Source organism: Blennius ocellaris (genome assembly GCF_963422515.1).
Source record: "Blennius ocellaris genome assembly, chromosome: 20".
Lineage (NCBI taxonomy): Eukaryota > Metazoa > Chordata > Actinopteri > Blenniiformes > Blenniidae > Blennius > Blennius ocellaris.
The window spans coordinates 11019991-11037036 of NC_137669.1; the positions used below are offsets into that span (position 1 = coordinate 11019991).

At 45.7% G+C, this 17046-nt stretch overlaps 1 protein-coding gene across 1 annotated transcript; it reads right to left on the minus strand.

The window, feature by feature from the left end:
* Positions 1-16051, minus strand: igf2bp3 (insulin-like growth factor 2 mRNA binding protein 3; the record flags this gene model as incomplete). The annotated part of the gene is made up of 16 exons (XM_080516347.1): positions 1-155; positions 629-742; positions 883-1014; positions 1219-1293; positions 1451-1570; positions 3363-3431; positions 3631-3759; positions 4118-4253; positions 4445-4567; positions 5046-5180; positions 5260-5538; positions 6229-6292; positions 6447-6498; positions 8885-8933; positions 14627-14684; positions 15877-16051. The coding sequence occupies 16 exons, from the start codon at positions 16049-16051 to the stop codon at positions 54-56; spliced, it is 1812 nt and encodes a 603-aa protein (XP_080372473.1). The 3' UTR covers positions 1-53.
* Positions 16052-17046: the final 995 nt, after the last annotated feature.

Sequence of the window (17046 nt, forward strand, 5' to 3'; positions counted from 1 at the left end):
CTGATGAGTCTTCTGGCAGATTCAGTCACCGTTCCTCCAGGTCCGCGGCGTCCTCATTTCCTGCGGGGCAGTGGAGGCTGGGCTCCAGGTGTGGGCTTGGGCTGCTGCTGCCGCCTCACCTGAGCCAGGATCTCCTGTATCTTCCTCTGGGCCAGCTGGAACGCCATCAAGAGAAACTGTTAATATCAGAGATGACATAACCCGCCCCCCCCCTGCTCCATGTCTAACCCTGTGGGTCCCCCGCTGGCCTGCATTTTATCACCCTGCCTCTATATTGCACATTACTCAAATGAGACGCTTCATAGAAAGCCAGGACGGTCATTAGTAAATATCTTAAGAGTACTGCGAGTGACGTTTTGCGGTACTTGCGATTACTTGTAAAAGTAATCGTAATCTCAAAGGATTCCTAATCAATTGTGCTGCATCATGACACGTGAGCAGATTTGAGCCGACATTATTCCTCAAACCTCATGTACAAACAGATTCCTAACCAATTGTCTTGTGGCGTTAAACGTGTAATAAATAATTTGCGCCGCCGAAGAACCCAAACATCTCGAGATCACATGGGATGACTGAAGTAGTTATTTCTTCCCTCCAAGGATGTTCAAGCCTCGTTTTCTTTACCCACCTGGCATGCAAAGAAGTGTCCACTGATCTTCACTATAACCTGGTCGTTCTCGTCAGGCGTCTGGTCCCTGGGCACCACCACTTCGGCACAGGTCAAATTCTGCAGCTCGTTCACCTGCAGCAATACAGACATTGACGTCAACAACTCGAGGCATGACGCTACTGATCACTGGAACCTTTATTAAATATATACCTGCCCCTTCTGTAACACCTAGCAAACATTTGTTCAGGTAATGCCACGATATGGCCATTTACCGTTTTTCCACCCTTCCCAATGACTCGTCCAGCAGCAAAGGAGGGAACCTTGATGTGAGCCTCAAGCTTCACCTCTTCCTTAGGTCCAAAGAAATTCTCTTCTTTCAGCTTGCCAAAGATGCGACACTGAGCCTGTAGGCAGGATCAAACACACTTGAGTCAAGCTCCATTAACACGTAAGCTTCCGTTCCAAGAAAAACACAACATGGCATGTCCTTGTACCAACTTGTCATACTCGGAACAAAAAGAGCACTGAAAATGCTCCTGTCAGTATCAAACATTCATTTTACTACAACAGCCCTATTGTTTTATGCATTTCTTCAATTGTGAAAATACCTTAAACTGAGCCTCTGGTGGTCCGACAATGATGACCATCCTCTGTTTGGCATCCATTCCTTCTGCAGGGGCAATCTGAAGGAGAGCAGAGAGCCAGTGTTTAAAAAAAAAAAAAAACCAACAACCCTTGCTTAAGCTTCCAACTCATATCAATCAAGTGATGGCAAGAAGACAGCCGGCATCGACATGTTATCATTGAGATTCAGAATTCCCCCACCTGCCTGTCACTCACCTTGATTGAGGCGCCGGCAAAGTGCGACAGCTGTTTGATGTGTTGACCCTGTTTCCCAATGATGGCTCCCACTGCAAGTGCAGGAATGAACAGGTGAACCGTCTCCGACTCCGGGTGTCCCTGCTGGGCACAAACACTTTACTACCACTGTGGCCAGGAGAGGATTGCGCAGACGGCAGCGGCAGATCATTCACGTCAGGGTGCAAATGCCGAAAGACGATCCAGCGTGGCTCTCATGTAATGTGCAGTGGGATTTCAATATACAATGCTGGCTACTTTCAGCAGATTTCTGGGTAGTTTTGCACAGCGGCGATCAAGAAAATATTCTCTATTCGGTCAACAGCCACAAACGGAGTTAGACACATGCATTAGTTGAGGCGTTTAGTCCAGGCAAAGACAGTTTCATGTGTCAATTTGAATTTTTGCCACACAGATTGCAACAATTTTTCCATGTTATCCATATTTTCATCCGTTTATCATTTTCTTAACGATCCTGAATGGTGATCGGAAAGAGAGATAAAGAGAACAAAAGGTGGACTGACACGGCTATCATTTCAAAAGCACAAATAATTTTATTTTTACAACCGTCGTGATGCGAAATGCTGCAGTGCGCTTGACATCGCAACCACCTCATTGAGTTCATGTCAAAGTGTAACAAATGGCACTTGATTTTCGCTCAATTTCAATTTCCCAGTCAAAGTGTCACTTGAGGGCACGCTAACAACTTGCTGTGGCAGCATGCAAATGTGAACGATGATCACGAAGTTCAGCCGATAATCGGCCTCAGTAACGAGCTCAAATTTGGCAAATAAAAAAGAAACCCCGTTATAAACACTGAATGCATGCATGAGGCTTCAGGACTCGAGTCTCCCTCCACCTGGTGAACTGCACCAACCCAACTCACCAAGTCAAATGAGCTTTTGAAAAGGCAACAACAGCGGTAGGTACACCCCAACAACCAAAAAAAAAGTAAATGTTTCAACTTGTCACGTGCCCTTGAGCATCAATTCCAATTCGACCACGGCGTCTCGTGCCGTTCACAAGACTTCCTGTATGCCGAGGCAAGGCATCCCGCTCTCCTTGAAGGTCAGTCCTCAGGTCATTCAGGTTCTGGGATGCAGAGCGACAAGCCTCTACAAGTAGACTCGGCAGATGCCAGAAGGTTTCTATGGGATTTAGGTCTGGAGAAAGACCAGGCTACTCCATCTGAGCTACGCCAGCCTCCAGCAGCCATTCCCCAATTGTTGTCCGCCCAGAGGAAATTAGGCCCGTGTCGTTCATGCATGGGCACAATGGCTTGATTCATCGGGGGTATTCAGGTAGCATGAGCTCGTCACTGCACCGTTCACAAAGTGAAGGACAGTTCTGTGCCGATGACACACTTTGCCCACACTACAACGCCTCCATCAGCACAGGCTCGTCTGTAGTGGCTGATGTAGAGCACCCTCCTACGTCGTCTCCAGCATCGCTGGAACCATCAAATCTGCTCAGTATGAATGGACTTTCAGAAGACGGCACCGAGGTCCACTGGGTATCAATTCTAACTAAACGAGGAAATGTATTGGTTGAGTCATAGATCACAACACCTGTTGTGAGTTTTGCCGTGCAGCTTTTCAGAGAAGAGCAAACTGTGCACAAAGTTCTGAAAACGGTGCACGTGCATTCCAAAGTTTAGAGGAGGTCACGTCAAGTTCACCTGTCAAGGTTATAGAGGATTTTAGGTTCATCGTGAAACCGGAATATCCCGAATGTTATGCAGGTAGTGTATATAAAGGCCTCCATTAAGGTCAGACCAGCGGGCAGCTGAACAAGCACCGGGATGTCGCAAACCTGGAAGTCTACTTTTTTTTTTTTTTTTTATAAAATGGAGCAGCCACAAGCCGTGCAAAGCACTTTGGGATAGGCGACTTACAGCAAAGGGCTGGCTGCTCGCCGACAGCATAGAAGCCCAAAATGGCCCCTCGCCCTCATAAGGACTGCACTAAAGAAAAAAAGACACATAAAACTGAGTCGCAAAGGGACGAACTTCTGTTTCAAGTGTGCTTTTCACTTGTTTGAGCTTAAGATGAAGCATAATACAAGGGGGAAGGGGGAAAAAAAAAAGAAGAAAAAGGTCCTGGGTTTGTGTAATGGAGTAAACGGGGAAAGCCACCAACACTGCAGAGGAGACCGTCACTTACACCAAATGATGGGCATCCACCGTGGGCTCCAGGCGGTGGACCGCTGGGCATGGAGGGACCCATGCCTGATGCGCCGCTGAACAAACCCAACGCGTTCAGATTCAAGCCTGGAATCAAGTTGGACTGAAGCTGGAAAAAGAAAACTGAGCATTTACGTTGTGGTTCACATCTCATGTTAAATGGAGGCTAAATGGTTTCATGAAAAAAAATATATATATATTTTTGTCTCATTAAAAAAAGTTGACAAGTGCAGACTCTAAATACAGGCAAGAAAATATATCTGTGCAGTTTCCATATCTCCTGGATCTCAACCAAAAAGATCGATTCAACACCATTTTAGCCAACTTTTCATGTCCAAGTTCTTGGAATCTAAAACCGTATCCATTAAATTGAAACGCTGAGGGAAACATTTCTATTAATAGTTGTATTAAACTGGTATGAAGGGGGGAAATAGAAAGGGCTAAAAAGCGAGAAATTAGATGCTCACGTTCATAGCAGCCATGTCACTGTCGTGTGATTCCCTGATCTTCTTCATCACTTCATCCTGGGCTAGCGCACATGCGTCGATGGCGCCTTTGATTGTGATGGTCCGCTCCAGGTTGTACACAGTCAGTTCCTGAAGACTGGACGGAGCAACAAGGCGAGTCACAACAGGTCACGAGAACCGCCGTCGCCTGCGCACGCGATAAAACTGACACCACGGCTGTAATCCTAGAACATTTAGAAACAGCAGCCACGCCAGCCAACGCCTCGGTGAATCGACTGCAGAGGCTAAAACGTCTTCGTCAGACCCCGGCCGGCCGCACACACTTACGGTGAGATGAAGATCTTGATCCCGGTGTCCTGCTCAATTTTCTTCAAGTTGCGTCCTTCTTTACCTATTAATCTGCCGACAAAGTTGTTGTGTGCGAGAAGCTTCAGCGGGATCTCCTCAGTGCTGCAAGGACAGAGAGGATGTTCCGGCTTGTTCAGGCGGTACAACAGCGATGGGAGCCATGCCACTGGGATTCACTCAAATGCAAGAAAATGTTCGCGTCGCGAGTCACCGTAACGGAGCGAAGACGCGTCGCTTTAGCTCGTCTTGCATCAAAAAAAAAAAAAAAAATAGAAAAGAAAAGGAGAAAACGGTTGTAATGCCAACAATCAAGAGAGTATTGGAAAGTGGTAATTTAAATGCAAGCATTAATAAAGACCAAACAAGCTGCTGTAAACACCATCCTGACAGCTTTGGGGTTTCATCCACAGACATTTAAAGTAATGCCGCTCTCTTCTTCTTCATTTTAACAAGCGTTAAGACCAGGAGTACCCACAATAGAACACATCTCACATTTTCAGAGTTTATAGGCGACTATTATAATTTTATGTACTACGCTACAGCGAGGCACGTCCTCTCGCATTGCTGAACATAAACTTACAATTTTGTGTCGACCGCCTCCTTCTGCATGATCTCCATGATGGTTTTGCAGGCTTTGGAGCAACCTTCAGGGGTGGAGTGAATGGTGATGGGCTTCTCTGCGGCGCCTGCATTTTCTTTTCTATGAATGTCAATCCTGGTGAAACGAAAACATCGATTCATCAGCCGACTATGAAAACGGACGGAAGACGGCGCAGTTCTCCGCAGCCACATACTTTGAATGGGTCTGCTTGGTGATGTTGCGGATCGTTGCGCCTTCCTTGCCGATAATCGCGCCCACAAACTGCGTGGGAACCAGCATGCGCAGTGGGATGTCCGACTGCACTTTCGGCCGCGCGCCGAGCCCCGGGGAGCCGGCGCGAGGGGGTCCGCGGGCATTAAAGCCCCTCCTGCCCCCCGGTGAAGGACCCTCCGGTGCAGCCGTCTCATCTGGGATATAGGACACCTTCACGGTATAGTTCTCCATAACAGATCCATTCAACTTCTCCCACGCCCTGTTGGAGAATAAAGATGTCATTAGCTGGAGAAGGAAGAAGAAGAAGAAAAAAAAAAGAGCAAGCATGTTTTAAAAAGGCCAGAAAGGCTTTTAGTCAGGAGTCATGGAGTAAAAAGCCCTGATTGATTCAAGTGCCAAAATGAATTTCCAAGGCCAATCAACACCAGGCTTCAAGTTTCATTCCAGCCCTTCCTCGTTAGAGCATAAAATAAATAGCACTGAATCCAATTGATCAACAGTGACAAAAACTAAAAAGTGGACTCAACCAACAGTCCAGTGGGACAGTGGCCAAACATTAACCCTCTGGAGCTACAAATTCATTTCTGCGTAAAGCAGCGACCATATATGGGTTCATGGGTGGAGATTTTTTTCTTCTTCTTCTTTTTTTTTTCTTTTTGGTTGGAACAATTACGGCTTTGACTTGTGCAACCACCCTTCCCCAACACTGTAGTATGTAGCATGTACACCAGGGGGCAGAAGATGGTTAATTAGACCCTCACCCCCCACCCCTCAAAATACACACACATACATACATACATTCCCACCATCCTTTCAGTCATCATTGCATGTCAAATTAAACCGGACTGCTTTTTGCAAGAGGGAGAACTGGCGGCGCTGCAAGGACGCTGAAAGTGGAAGTTTGTCTCTATCGTTTCCAATAAAAGGACGCAAGGTGGAAGATACTCACAGCCTGGCATGCTCCTTGGCTGCGTATCGGACATTGACAACTGCAGTCTCTGTGTCAGTGTTGACTGTGGGGCGAAAGCAAGGGATTTGTTTCAATTACAATTCATGACCTGCATGGATTTTCCTTTAATTAGAAGTTTGAAATAGTCATGCACTTTACTACAAGGGGCCAGACTTGGACGCGACAAAACATTTTAAGGTAGACTGCCGTTGCGTTACCTTGTTCACAGCTCTCTACTGCACCATACTGAGCAAGCATACCATCCAAAACCTGCAAGAGAGGGCGAAGGAAAGCAATGATTAGTCACGACTCCTAAAGGCTTTGACCTCAACCTGTTAGTGAACAGAAGCTCATCCATGGGAACCAGCCCAGCTCACTGCCAGGACACACTCCATTAACTCTGCAGTTCAGTGTGGAGCTACACAAAGATCTGCTGCAATAAGACCAACCATCGCAAATTCATGGTTCCCCAGTACAGAGAAGGATTCATTATAAAGCAAACAGAGCGACAGAACGCAACTGTAAACATACATCTATATCACTAAATATACATTTCATGAATAAAGCAAATTTGTGAATTTGTGAAAATTAGCCAAAAAGATTAACCCATGGGTTGACCATTGAATTTATTTCAAATGCCACTCAATTAAATAAATAAAATACTCCATTGCAGAAGAACACGCGCTCTTGCATCAATATATTAATATATATCAATAGAATTTTAGACAAACTAAACAGTCTGGCCTCGTGCCCAAATCTGAAGACCACTGGATTTCAATTCCCGATCAGATAGTGGGCGAGAGGGGGAGCAGGGTGGGAAGCGGAGACCTCCGACCATGCTTAGTTAAACCCGTCGCCACGCCCACGCGAGCTCAACCCCACTTTCCAGCCAACGGGACGGGTTCCGCGCGCCCCCACTCCACCAGCCCACCAACCAGGCAGCCTCCCGCCTTTCTGCCATCTCCCCTCCCCAGCATTGGCTGCTCCCGCACCGATACCAGTTCCTCCAAGCCAACACGAGCTGGCTGGTGATTGGCTCGGCCGTCTGTCCATCTCCTGGGGACGGCCAACGGGAATACAGGCCATTCAGGAAAGGGTGGGGTGCATTCCAGCAGGAAGCAGCAGCTGGGGGAGGGGTGCAAGTTCATGCTACACATTCTGTGAATCGGAGCACATGGAGGGGAAGAGGAAGCAGCCCAGGCCCACCCACCCACCCACCCACAACAGCCTGCCAACACGCCGCTGCCGACCACTACTCTGCAGCTTTAGGGCGACACACAAACCATGACCCGCCGCCTTATCTACCTGATAAGATACACACAAGGCCTTTTGCACCGAAAGATCTTATTCTATTCCGTTCCTACATGTCTTTTCACCCATCCCCCCACCCATGTGGAGGGGGGGGAGAAACCTCCATGTCACCTTTTCAGAAAGCAAATCGCTGGCTCGCTATATGCTACAAACAGGGGTGGATCCAGAGCTCCAGCTAAGGGCCGTGCGTAGGCAAAGCGAGTCCACCATTACAACACACTGAGCTCGTGTGGAGCCATTTGATCACAGTGAGTAAATCAGGCTGAAATCTCACAATTTACAGCAGCATTGAACAATTGTGCAATTCAAAAAAAAATAAAGAAAGAATCTCATTAGGCTCCCATCTTCTGTATTGAGCATCAAATGTAATGAACCACACGCTATCAAAGCCCAACGTCTGCAGCTGCATTAATCCCACATGGATCAAAAACAAGTCACTTCTGCAATGGTCAGACCAACATATGTGACAAATTCAAGTCCACACACACACACACACACACACACACACACACACACACACACACACACACACACACACACACACACACACACACACACACACACACACACACACACACACACACACACACACACACACACACACACACACACACACACACACACACACACACACACACACACACACACACACAAATAAAATAAAATCTTTTCATGAAATGCATAAAGCTCATTAAGGTCAAGAACTTTTTCGGTGTCACCCAGCAACAATAGGATTTGCATTGTCCTCACACGAATCTTTACCAGCCCCCTCAGACAACCCAAATTTTTAAATGTAACTTTTGTTCTCAGTTTGGCAAGAAAAGCCTTTTTGCATGTGTTCAGTGTTAAAGAAGGCAACACAGAATAATAAGTCATTTCCATGCAAAAAGATAAGATTGTTGACAGCAAAAGAATCACTGCATTTAAAAAACCAATGTCTTTCAAATTTGTGGCAGCAAAAACACACGGGACTTTTTTTTTTCATAAAGGATGAGTCAGATCGGTTTAAAAAAAAAAACTTTTTTTTTTTTTTAGAAACGCATTACAGCAGCTTTAATCTTTGCTTTCCCTTGTGACTTTACGTGGATCTATTGCAAATAAATGTATTTAACCCCCTAAAAACTGTGCAGTGAGAAAAACTCAAGAGCAAAAGGAGGAAGGAACGTGTACAGTCGCAATGTTGCACTGCTCCACGCTACACCCCCTATACAAATTAATCAAGCGCAGGCTCAATTGAAACCCAAAAGGTGGGCAAGGTGACTCCAAGAGCCCAGTGAATGAGCGCCCAGTTGGGTTGCCCATGGTGCCCCGCCCTGGAAGTGGTTAGCAGCCTGTTAGCACTCACCTCCCACTGCATGTGAGGCGGGATATTCCTGATCTGCAGCCTACAGCTCCTGTAGAGAGAACAAGAGAGGAAGAGGGTGGGGGATGGATAAAGGAGGAGATGGGGAAGTTTAAAAAAAAAAAAAAGGAAATGAAGGTAGATGGAGAAGAGATGGGAAAGAAGACGAGAGAAAGACCATTAGTAGTTGACAATACCAAGAATACAATGATGTAAATGGCTGAGAGTTCTTTAATTAAAAACAGGCCTTCATTCTTTCCGCCATCTACCGAGAATACACAATAGTGACGCTGAAGATAGGAGTTTTTCATTTCTATTCCCCAACACAAAAGGTGTACCAAAGCATCTTTCGTGAAACAAGGATGGAAGTGAGGGTGCAAATTAAATCATTATGGACTGAAGGGAAGGTGCTACAAATAAAAAAATAATCAAGCTTTAAAAATTACAAAAAAAACCCAACAACAACAAAAACCACACTACTCAGGAAATAACCAAGTGTGTCACACAGACTGCGAAGAACATGATAGTGAAACGATTTTGAAGCCAGAGATAAGATTGGTGCAACATCAACAGGGAACGCAAAGCTTTAAAAAAAAAAAAAAAAAAAAAAAAAGGGAAACAAAGTGACATGGATAAATGTGGGCTCTCCAAGTCCCGTCCACACATTTTCAGTCAATTACTTGTCGTGTAGCAAAGAATCGTCAGGCTTGAGCTAGTAACGTACACTCCTTTCTATCAAAACAGACCCTCATCCAAGGGCATCCAGCAGTTGCTTCAAAAAACGGGGGGTGGGGGGGGTGCTGAACAGAAACCAAAAGGGAATCTCCACCAGGCGCGTCACACTAAATAGGAAGAGTCAAAATTGCGTGCTTGTCCATAGAGTGCATACAGCATAAGCAAGTCAACACTGGCAGTCACAATGGTGCCGCTGTGCTCCGTCACTCGGAAGAACAACGACAGAAATCCCCGATTCATTCCACCCCCAGCAGTATGGCAGTATGCGTTCAGCTGTATTTCGTGTAGTATGAGCGTCCTGGCCATGTTCAGAGGCCACGCACGACAATGGAACTTGTGGATCAATGAGTCACAGAGTTTCACAAGTGTCCGTCTGCATGTGGTTGTATAAAAATGTGAGAAAAGTACAGGCCACTCCAAAGTCCACTGCCTGTTGACACACACACACACACACACACACACACACACACACACACACACACACACACACACACACACACACACACACACACACACACACACACACATACATACATAAAGGAACAAAATGTACATCTGGCAGGGAGTTTAAACATGAACACGCACAAAAAAACAAAAAAAAACCCCACTCCCCAAATCAGTTTTTAATTTGTGATAGACAAATGATTCAAAGTTACACTGTTTAAGCACCATTTTTGAGAGAGAAATTTAAAAAAGGTATGGATTCCTTTCACTGCGCCATTTCCTCTGCGAGATTTGCTGAGCTGTGAAATTAAACACTGCTGATCCACTGTATATCATTCCATTGGTTAGTCTACAATTTAAGTAGAAAATACAAGTAAATATCACTCAGAGTCAAATTTGTCTACAACAAAAAAAAAAAAAAAAAAAAAACTTTTCAATTTAAAAGTTCATTGAAATCAAAGCTTTCGGCACGTGTGTACCAAGGGCTACAATCCGCTAAATGTCACAGCACAGTCAACACTACTATTTAAGCGTACACCAGTGTAATATATTTATTATGAGGCATTAGGAAACTACACACTCCTCAATTTGGCAAATGGTAAAGAAAATTCCCGAAATAACTTCCAAAAGGAATTTCAGTCCTTTCCGGCCAAATGTGCCATTCCTGGCTGATCTCGCCCGTTCTCCCCACACATGCTGTACGCTCTGCATTGCGGTGGGAACGCCATGCGAAATGTGCAAAAGCACAAAGCACTTCCAGTCGGATTAACCTATAGCTCCACACACATAAGAAGTCAGCCAGGGTATGTGGTGGGGTGGGGGTTGTGGGTGGTATACATTCCCTGGTCCCAGCCTTTGATATGGGGAGGGGTCTCTGTGTGTGTGTGTGTGTGTGTGTGTGTGTGTGTGTGTGTGTGTGTGTGTTCCGCATGTGTGTTTATGTGTGAGCAAATGGGGTGTGGTATTGGAGGGGGGTAGGGGGGCTATCCCTGTTTCAGGGAAGGGTAACAAGGGCCCTCTCTGCCCCGTGGGGGTGGGGCCCTGTTGCCATGGACACGCACAAGTCCACTGACAGGAACATGTAGAGCCGGGTTAAAAGTAGGGGGGGGCAGGACTGACTGGGTCTGGCTCGTCATGTGATGGCCAGGGGGAGGCCGGGCTCCTTATTTACTTTCAAAATGAACCAACATTCTACACATACGCCTTCTTCCTTCACCGCCCAGATGAGACCTATGGGGCCTGCAGAACGCACATCACGCTCACAAGTGGGTGTATCGACACACACACACACGCGCACACGCGCACACGCACACACGCACACACGCACCAGCCGGGCAACATGGCAATGCACCACGCATACGTGTTCACCTCACATTTCTCAATCGTCCACCCCTGCTGAATCCGCACTGCTCCACAGTGAAGGACGCACTGGATCTGTGCTCAACGCCCATCTACAGCCATTGACTATTCACAACGCAGAGGTTCTGAATGACTGAACTCCACAGTCTGGTTCCCCTGCCCTCTCGCAGGCCTTAGATGCACGCCATGAGCCCAGCGAGCTACACGTACACATGCATTTGGATACAATTAAATGTCCCTGAAAGGATTCCCAGCCAAAGATGTTTACACTTTAAAGTCCACTTCTGCAAAGTTCTGTGCACACTTGAGCCCCTGCCTTTTCCTAATCTAATATATATATATATATATATATATATATATATATAGAAGGAAGAAAGACAAAAACACAATACTTTTCTGATTTGAGCCAAGAGGAAACACGAGTTGGCCTATACGGTCCGGGTAAAACAAGGGAGCACATTCATAATTCTGGCACCCCACGTCTCCGTCCCAAATTCCCACTTTTGCAGGTAGGGCCCTACGCCCTAGAATTCACAGCAACCATTTTATAAAACACAACTTCAAGCAATCTTTGAATGCCTCTTAATTCTTAACAACCTTAGAAAATTAAAAAGATTTTTTTTTTTTACACCATTTTAAAAAAAAAAAAAAGAAAAAAAAAAAGCATTGCAAAAATACTTTCCCTCTCCCACTCACTGCGGAAAAACTGCTATGCTGCACATGCATGTACAAAAGGAAAGGGGGAAAAAAAAAATCTAAACGTACAGCCTTCAACTTAAAATGCTTAACATCCGTCTTCCTCTTGAACACACACGTTTGGGGCCACTCCACCTACAGCCATGCCTTTTGCCTTCAGCTTGTACACACTGCATGTGTATATGTGGCGATGGGAAAGCAACATTTTAATTTGCTGAAATTAGCCAACCAATATAAACTGACCAAAGGTCATACCCATTGTGAATAGTTACAGTGACGCAACGCAGCAATTAATGAAAAGGCTTGTTTTTAAGTTATTGTACATGTTGAGTTGAGCTTCACTAACAAGCAAATCAATACAGGCTAAAATAATTTGACAATTTCAACAGTTATTTGCATAATAGACACTTGCATGATTATTATTGAAGCTCCAGTCTCCAATGACAAAATATTTATCCAAAGCAATCAAGTACATAAAAGCACAAGCTACTATAAAGTGGATGATATCGACACATGGAGAATAAATCCAAGCTGAAAATATTTTGAGAGATTATTCAAAGTGAAACAACCATGAGATGACGAGAATATGACAAACTAATGCACTTGCAGACATGGTGTGCTCTTGTAATACATCTTAAAGCACACTATACATTTTCTGGAGTCTGATTATGCCACACATGGTTGAATCTGCCAAATAGGCACTTAAAAAAAAAAAATACATTTAGGTCACAGACATGACAAATGGAAAAGTATCTTTAAAAAGAAAACTCAAAGCATTTCTACCAAACCCTAACGGTATGAACCCACAAACTTCAGACACCCCTCCATGGTCTTGGTCTCTGTCTGCTGCAGCACTTCCCCTTCCTGATGGGTTCAAAGGTTAAGCCACAGTGATTGGCCAAGCCCCCAGCTGATATTTGCAGGCTGCAAAGCAAAGAGGGGCCCCCAGCCTGCAAGTGTGTTCGTTTATATGCTTCCCTATTGAACACAACTGTGCTCCATGTTGTAAAGTGAAACCACGGTTTTGCTTTTTCTTAAGGTGTGACTGAAACACAACTAACTAGCTGCCATTGAGAAAAATGCGGCGATGTCATTTTTTTTTTTTTGGGGGGGGGGGGGGGGGGGGTGAGGAGGGAAATGACGCAAAACATTCACCTGGATTAATTATCCAAGTCCTGATTTAAACCATCAACCTACCAGCTGCAAGAAGAAGAAGAAGAAGAAAAAAAAAAACACCTCGTGCAATGTTTACGTATAAAATACATTTTACTTGCAGTCCATCTTAATTTCTTATTCGCTCAGTTTGTAATACCAAAACACTTACATTATTTTATGTGACGTTAAATACTTTAAAAATCTACACGGTTCACCGTGTGCGTCTTACGCATTCTAAACATGGCAACCCATTTTTAATTTACATTAAAAAAAAAAGCCAATAATCAATCACAACGTTCCAAAAACGCAACGTGCAATTAATCCAACAGAAGCATCACACTGATCACAAAGCAAAAGCACGCTAATTTTGATTTAACGCAACAAAAAGCCTTAATTGTGGGCAAACTGCGTCGCCACAGAGAAATGCGCATTGTGCGCCGCGAAATGAGTGTTGTTTTTTTACGTCCAGGGCACACATTACGCAAACAAACATTATCTCTGGTGCACTTTGGGGGTGGGGGGGACAAGTCATTAAGACAGCCGTCCAGCGTGGCTACGAGGGGTCAAACTCTCAAACTGGAAGGGGGTGGGGGGGTGACTTGCCCCCACCACCCACCCACCCACCCCACCTCCCCTGCAAACCTTCCCATTGCGAACGTGTTTTTTTGGAGTCCATCTCATGCAACAGCAGCACAATGTGCTGAGGAGGGCGGAAGCGCAGGGCAGACGGGGGAGAATGACGGGCAGATCCTTCTCAAATGGACGACTCCAGCAGGCCTGTGCGCCTTCAAACCCTGCCTGCACTCACTCTGCACACGTTTCAAGCTGCACTCAGGGCTCCACTAACCCTCAGGTTCCAGCTGCATTAATACCAATACGCACTGTGCGTAAACACAGGGGGGACAAACAAGCAGAATGTACGCGTGAGGGGTAGGGAAGGAAGAAAGAAAAAACAACAACAAAAACAACAACACACAACCCCCCCCCCAAAAAAAAAAAAACAAGCACGAGCGAGTTAAAGCCCAAATAACGGTTTTAAGGAGCACCCCACAGCCATGGCAGAAGGGAGGGAGGACGCCACCATAACGCCCCCTTTTTTTTTTTTTTAGCTGACCCCAGTGTCCACGAATAAATGGAAACTTTTTAACGACAAAAATATAAAACTCGTCAAGTCCACAGCAGCATTTTACAAAGCGCCTCTTGCAACATAGCAATAAATACAAATTAAATAAATAAAAGGATCCTGGTAGAAAATGGCTACAGTGAGAGAGGAGAAGAAGAAGAAAACTGGAGCTACCACGAGTTGAACCAAGCACAATATAATACAATTTTTTTTTTTTTTAAAAGCCAGCCTACCTTTGACGTTTCGGGACCGAGTAGTCGACATCGAGAACATTTCCGAGAAGTTCTATACCTAGAAAATAGAAAACAAAAAAAGACATTTATTTCATTGAGCCCCACTCACACTGGCCTGCTCTCGGTGTATTTAAGCTGTGTGTACTACTCTTCCTACAGAGCCTCACTAAACCCTCAACACATACGAAGACATGGCTGTTCCGGTTTTGGTGTTTTTTTTTGGGTGCTTCCAACATAGTAATATTAACAAATTGTTGAATGTTTGTGAGCCCCAAACGAGCCGAACACACACACACACACACACACACACACACACACACACACACACACACACACACACACACACACACACACACACACACACACACACACACACACACACACACACACACACACACACACACACACACACAAGAGCCAGATGGCCCACTTCGTGAATACGTACGAGTAGGAACCAAACGTGTACGTGGTCCCTGTGGGTCCAGGTTTAACTTGGTTCTAAAGAAGAAACCTTGGGGAGGAGATTTCAATAGTGCACGACGTGCAAACTGTGGTGCGTTTCAGTTTAGTTGGCCTACATTTGCTCCAACACAATCAAACCACCTGGTGTGTCAGCATGGGCGACATGGCTCCACAAACACACAGATGAAGGCTTCTCCTATCAGTGCAGCACAAGGCTGGAAGTTCACAATGAAACTCGCGCAAACTGCAACACGAATGTCCCCCAAATGTAACGAGAGTGGCCTGTGGAGGAGATGAGCTCCACTCCACGGCGTCACACAGCCTCTGTGTGTGTGTGTGTGTGTATGTGTGTCCCATAACCTGCATTTACAAGCCTTACTACTCTATATCATCCTCGTAAATAGTGTTTACTCGAGCGTTTTATCAAGATATACTCAGTGGAAGAATGCAAGTGCGGATGCTCCACTTTAACCTGGGCGAGCGATCTGCTTGAACCCACAGTGTCAAAGGGCCCAGCAAAGGTTGTGTGTGTGAAAGAGAGAGAGAGAGAGAGAGAGAGAGAGAGAGAGAGAGAGAAAGAAAGAAGGAGGGGGGGGGGGGGTGAAGAGAAAAGAAATGCATGGGTACACCCCCCACCCTGCCGGACTCCATGCATTTCTCGCAAGGGGCCCCCGAAGTATGGCAATCCCAACACAATCGCAGCATTTCCTCCAAATCCACTTTTTAAAGACCAAAATATTGGAAAAAAAAACAACAACAACAACAAAAACGATAAATAAATGTCTCACCTGAAATAATATCGATGGCCCTCTGTGCAGTTTTCTCGTCCGGGCAATCCACAAACGCATAGCCAGTTTTGATCAGAAACGTACCAGTGTGCGCAATCTTGTTCTGGTCAAACACAGTTTCGAGGTCCTCCTCGCACGCCTCTGCGCTCACGTTGCCAATGTATAGCTTATTCATGTTCTGCGCCGGGGGAAGAAAAAAAAAAAACCGGACAATCTTTTACGCTGTTGGGGGAAGAGATATTTGTTTGCTCTCGCGGCGGTGCAGTGTTTGGAGTAGCCCAAATCGCCTTTACTACTCCGGAGTGGCTGTGGCGTGCTTCCCGGTCGTTCAAGCCACAGATAGATTTAAACTGGCAGCCTCGCGGTGCGTTTGCGCTCCCTCGCCCCTCTTCGTCTCTGTCGCGCAATAAATAAATGCTCAATTATTAATCTCGTGCCTCCGAACGACGGCGGGCTGGGCGAAAAGGAGGAGAAACTACTTTGTATCTTCCTCCAAACCCCTTGGCAAAGAGACAGAGAATGTCACACACGGTAAGGCTGGCGCCCGCCTCTAAGTCTGGAGCCTAGAATAAGAAGAAGAAGAAGAAGAAGGGGGGAGAAGAAGAAAAAAAAAATCCTCCGCTATTCCGGCTTTTTTGAATGAGCCACGTGTTCAAACTACAAATCAGCCCACACGTGAGGAATCCCAATTGCTCAATTAAGTGTTTGGGATTGGGTAAATTGCACGGGAATCTGGGGTGGGGACAGCGAAGGGGAGTGAAGAAAAAAAAAAAAAAGGAGGGGAAGAGTGGATTGGTGTTGGGAAGAAGGAAAAAAAAAATCTGGCGAGCGATGTGCGTAAAGGGATTCCGTGAGAAACTAGAGTATCTTCACTAGAATCACATTCGTGGTGCCTTTCTCTGCGAATGCTCGACTCTTATTGGCTAGTGGAGAAATAGTAAAACGGCACTGCGCACGCCCATAGCAGGGAAACGCTGTTATTGCGGGGGGCTTGTGTGCGCACGGCTGTGTTTAGTGCGCTGCTGTACTGATGACACAGGAGAAGGGGGGTGGTGGTGGGGGGGTCAGAGAGAGAGGGGTGGGGGGGTGGGGCCCACACATAAATGATTTTTGCAACTATATTGTTAAAGTGGACATATTTAATTCCAAGTATCCTAAACAGGGTGGGCC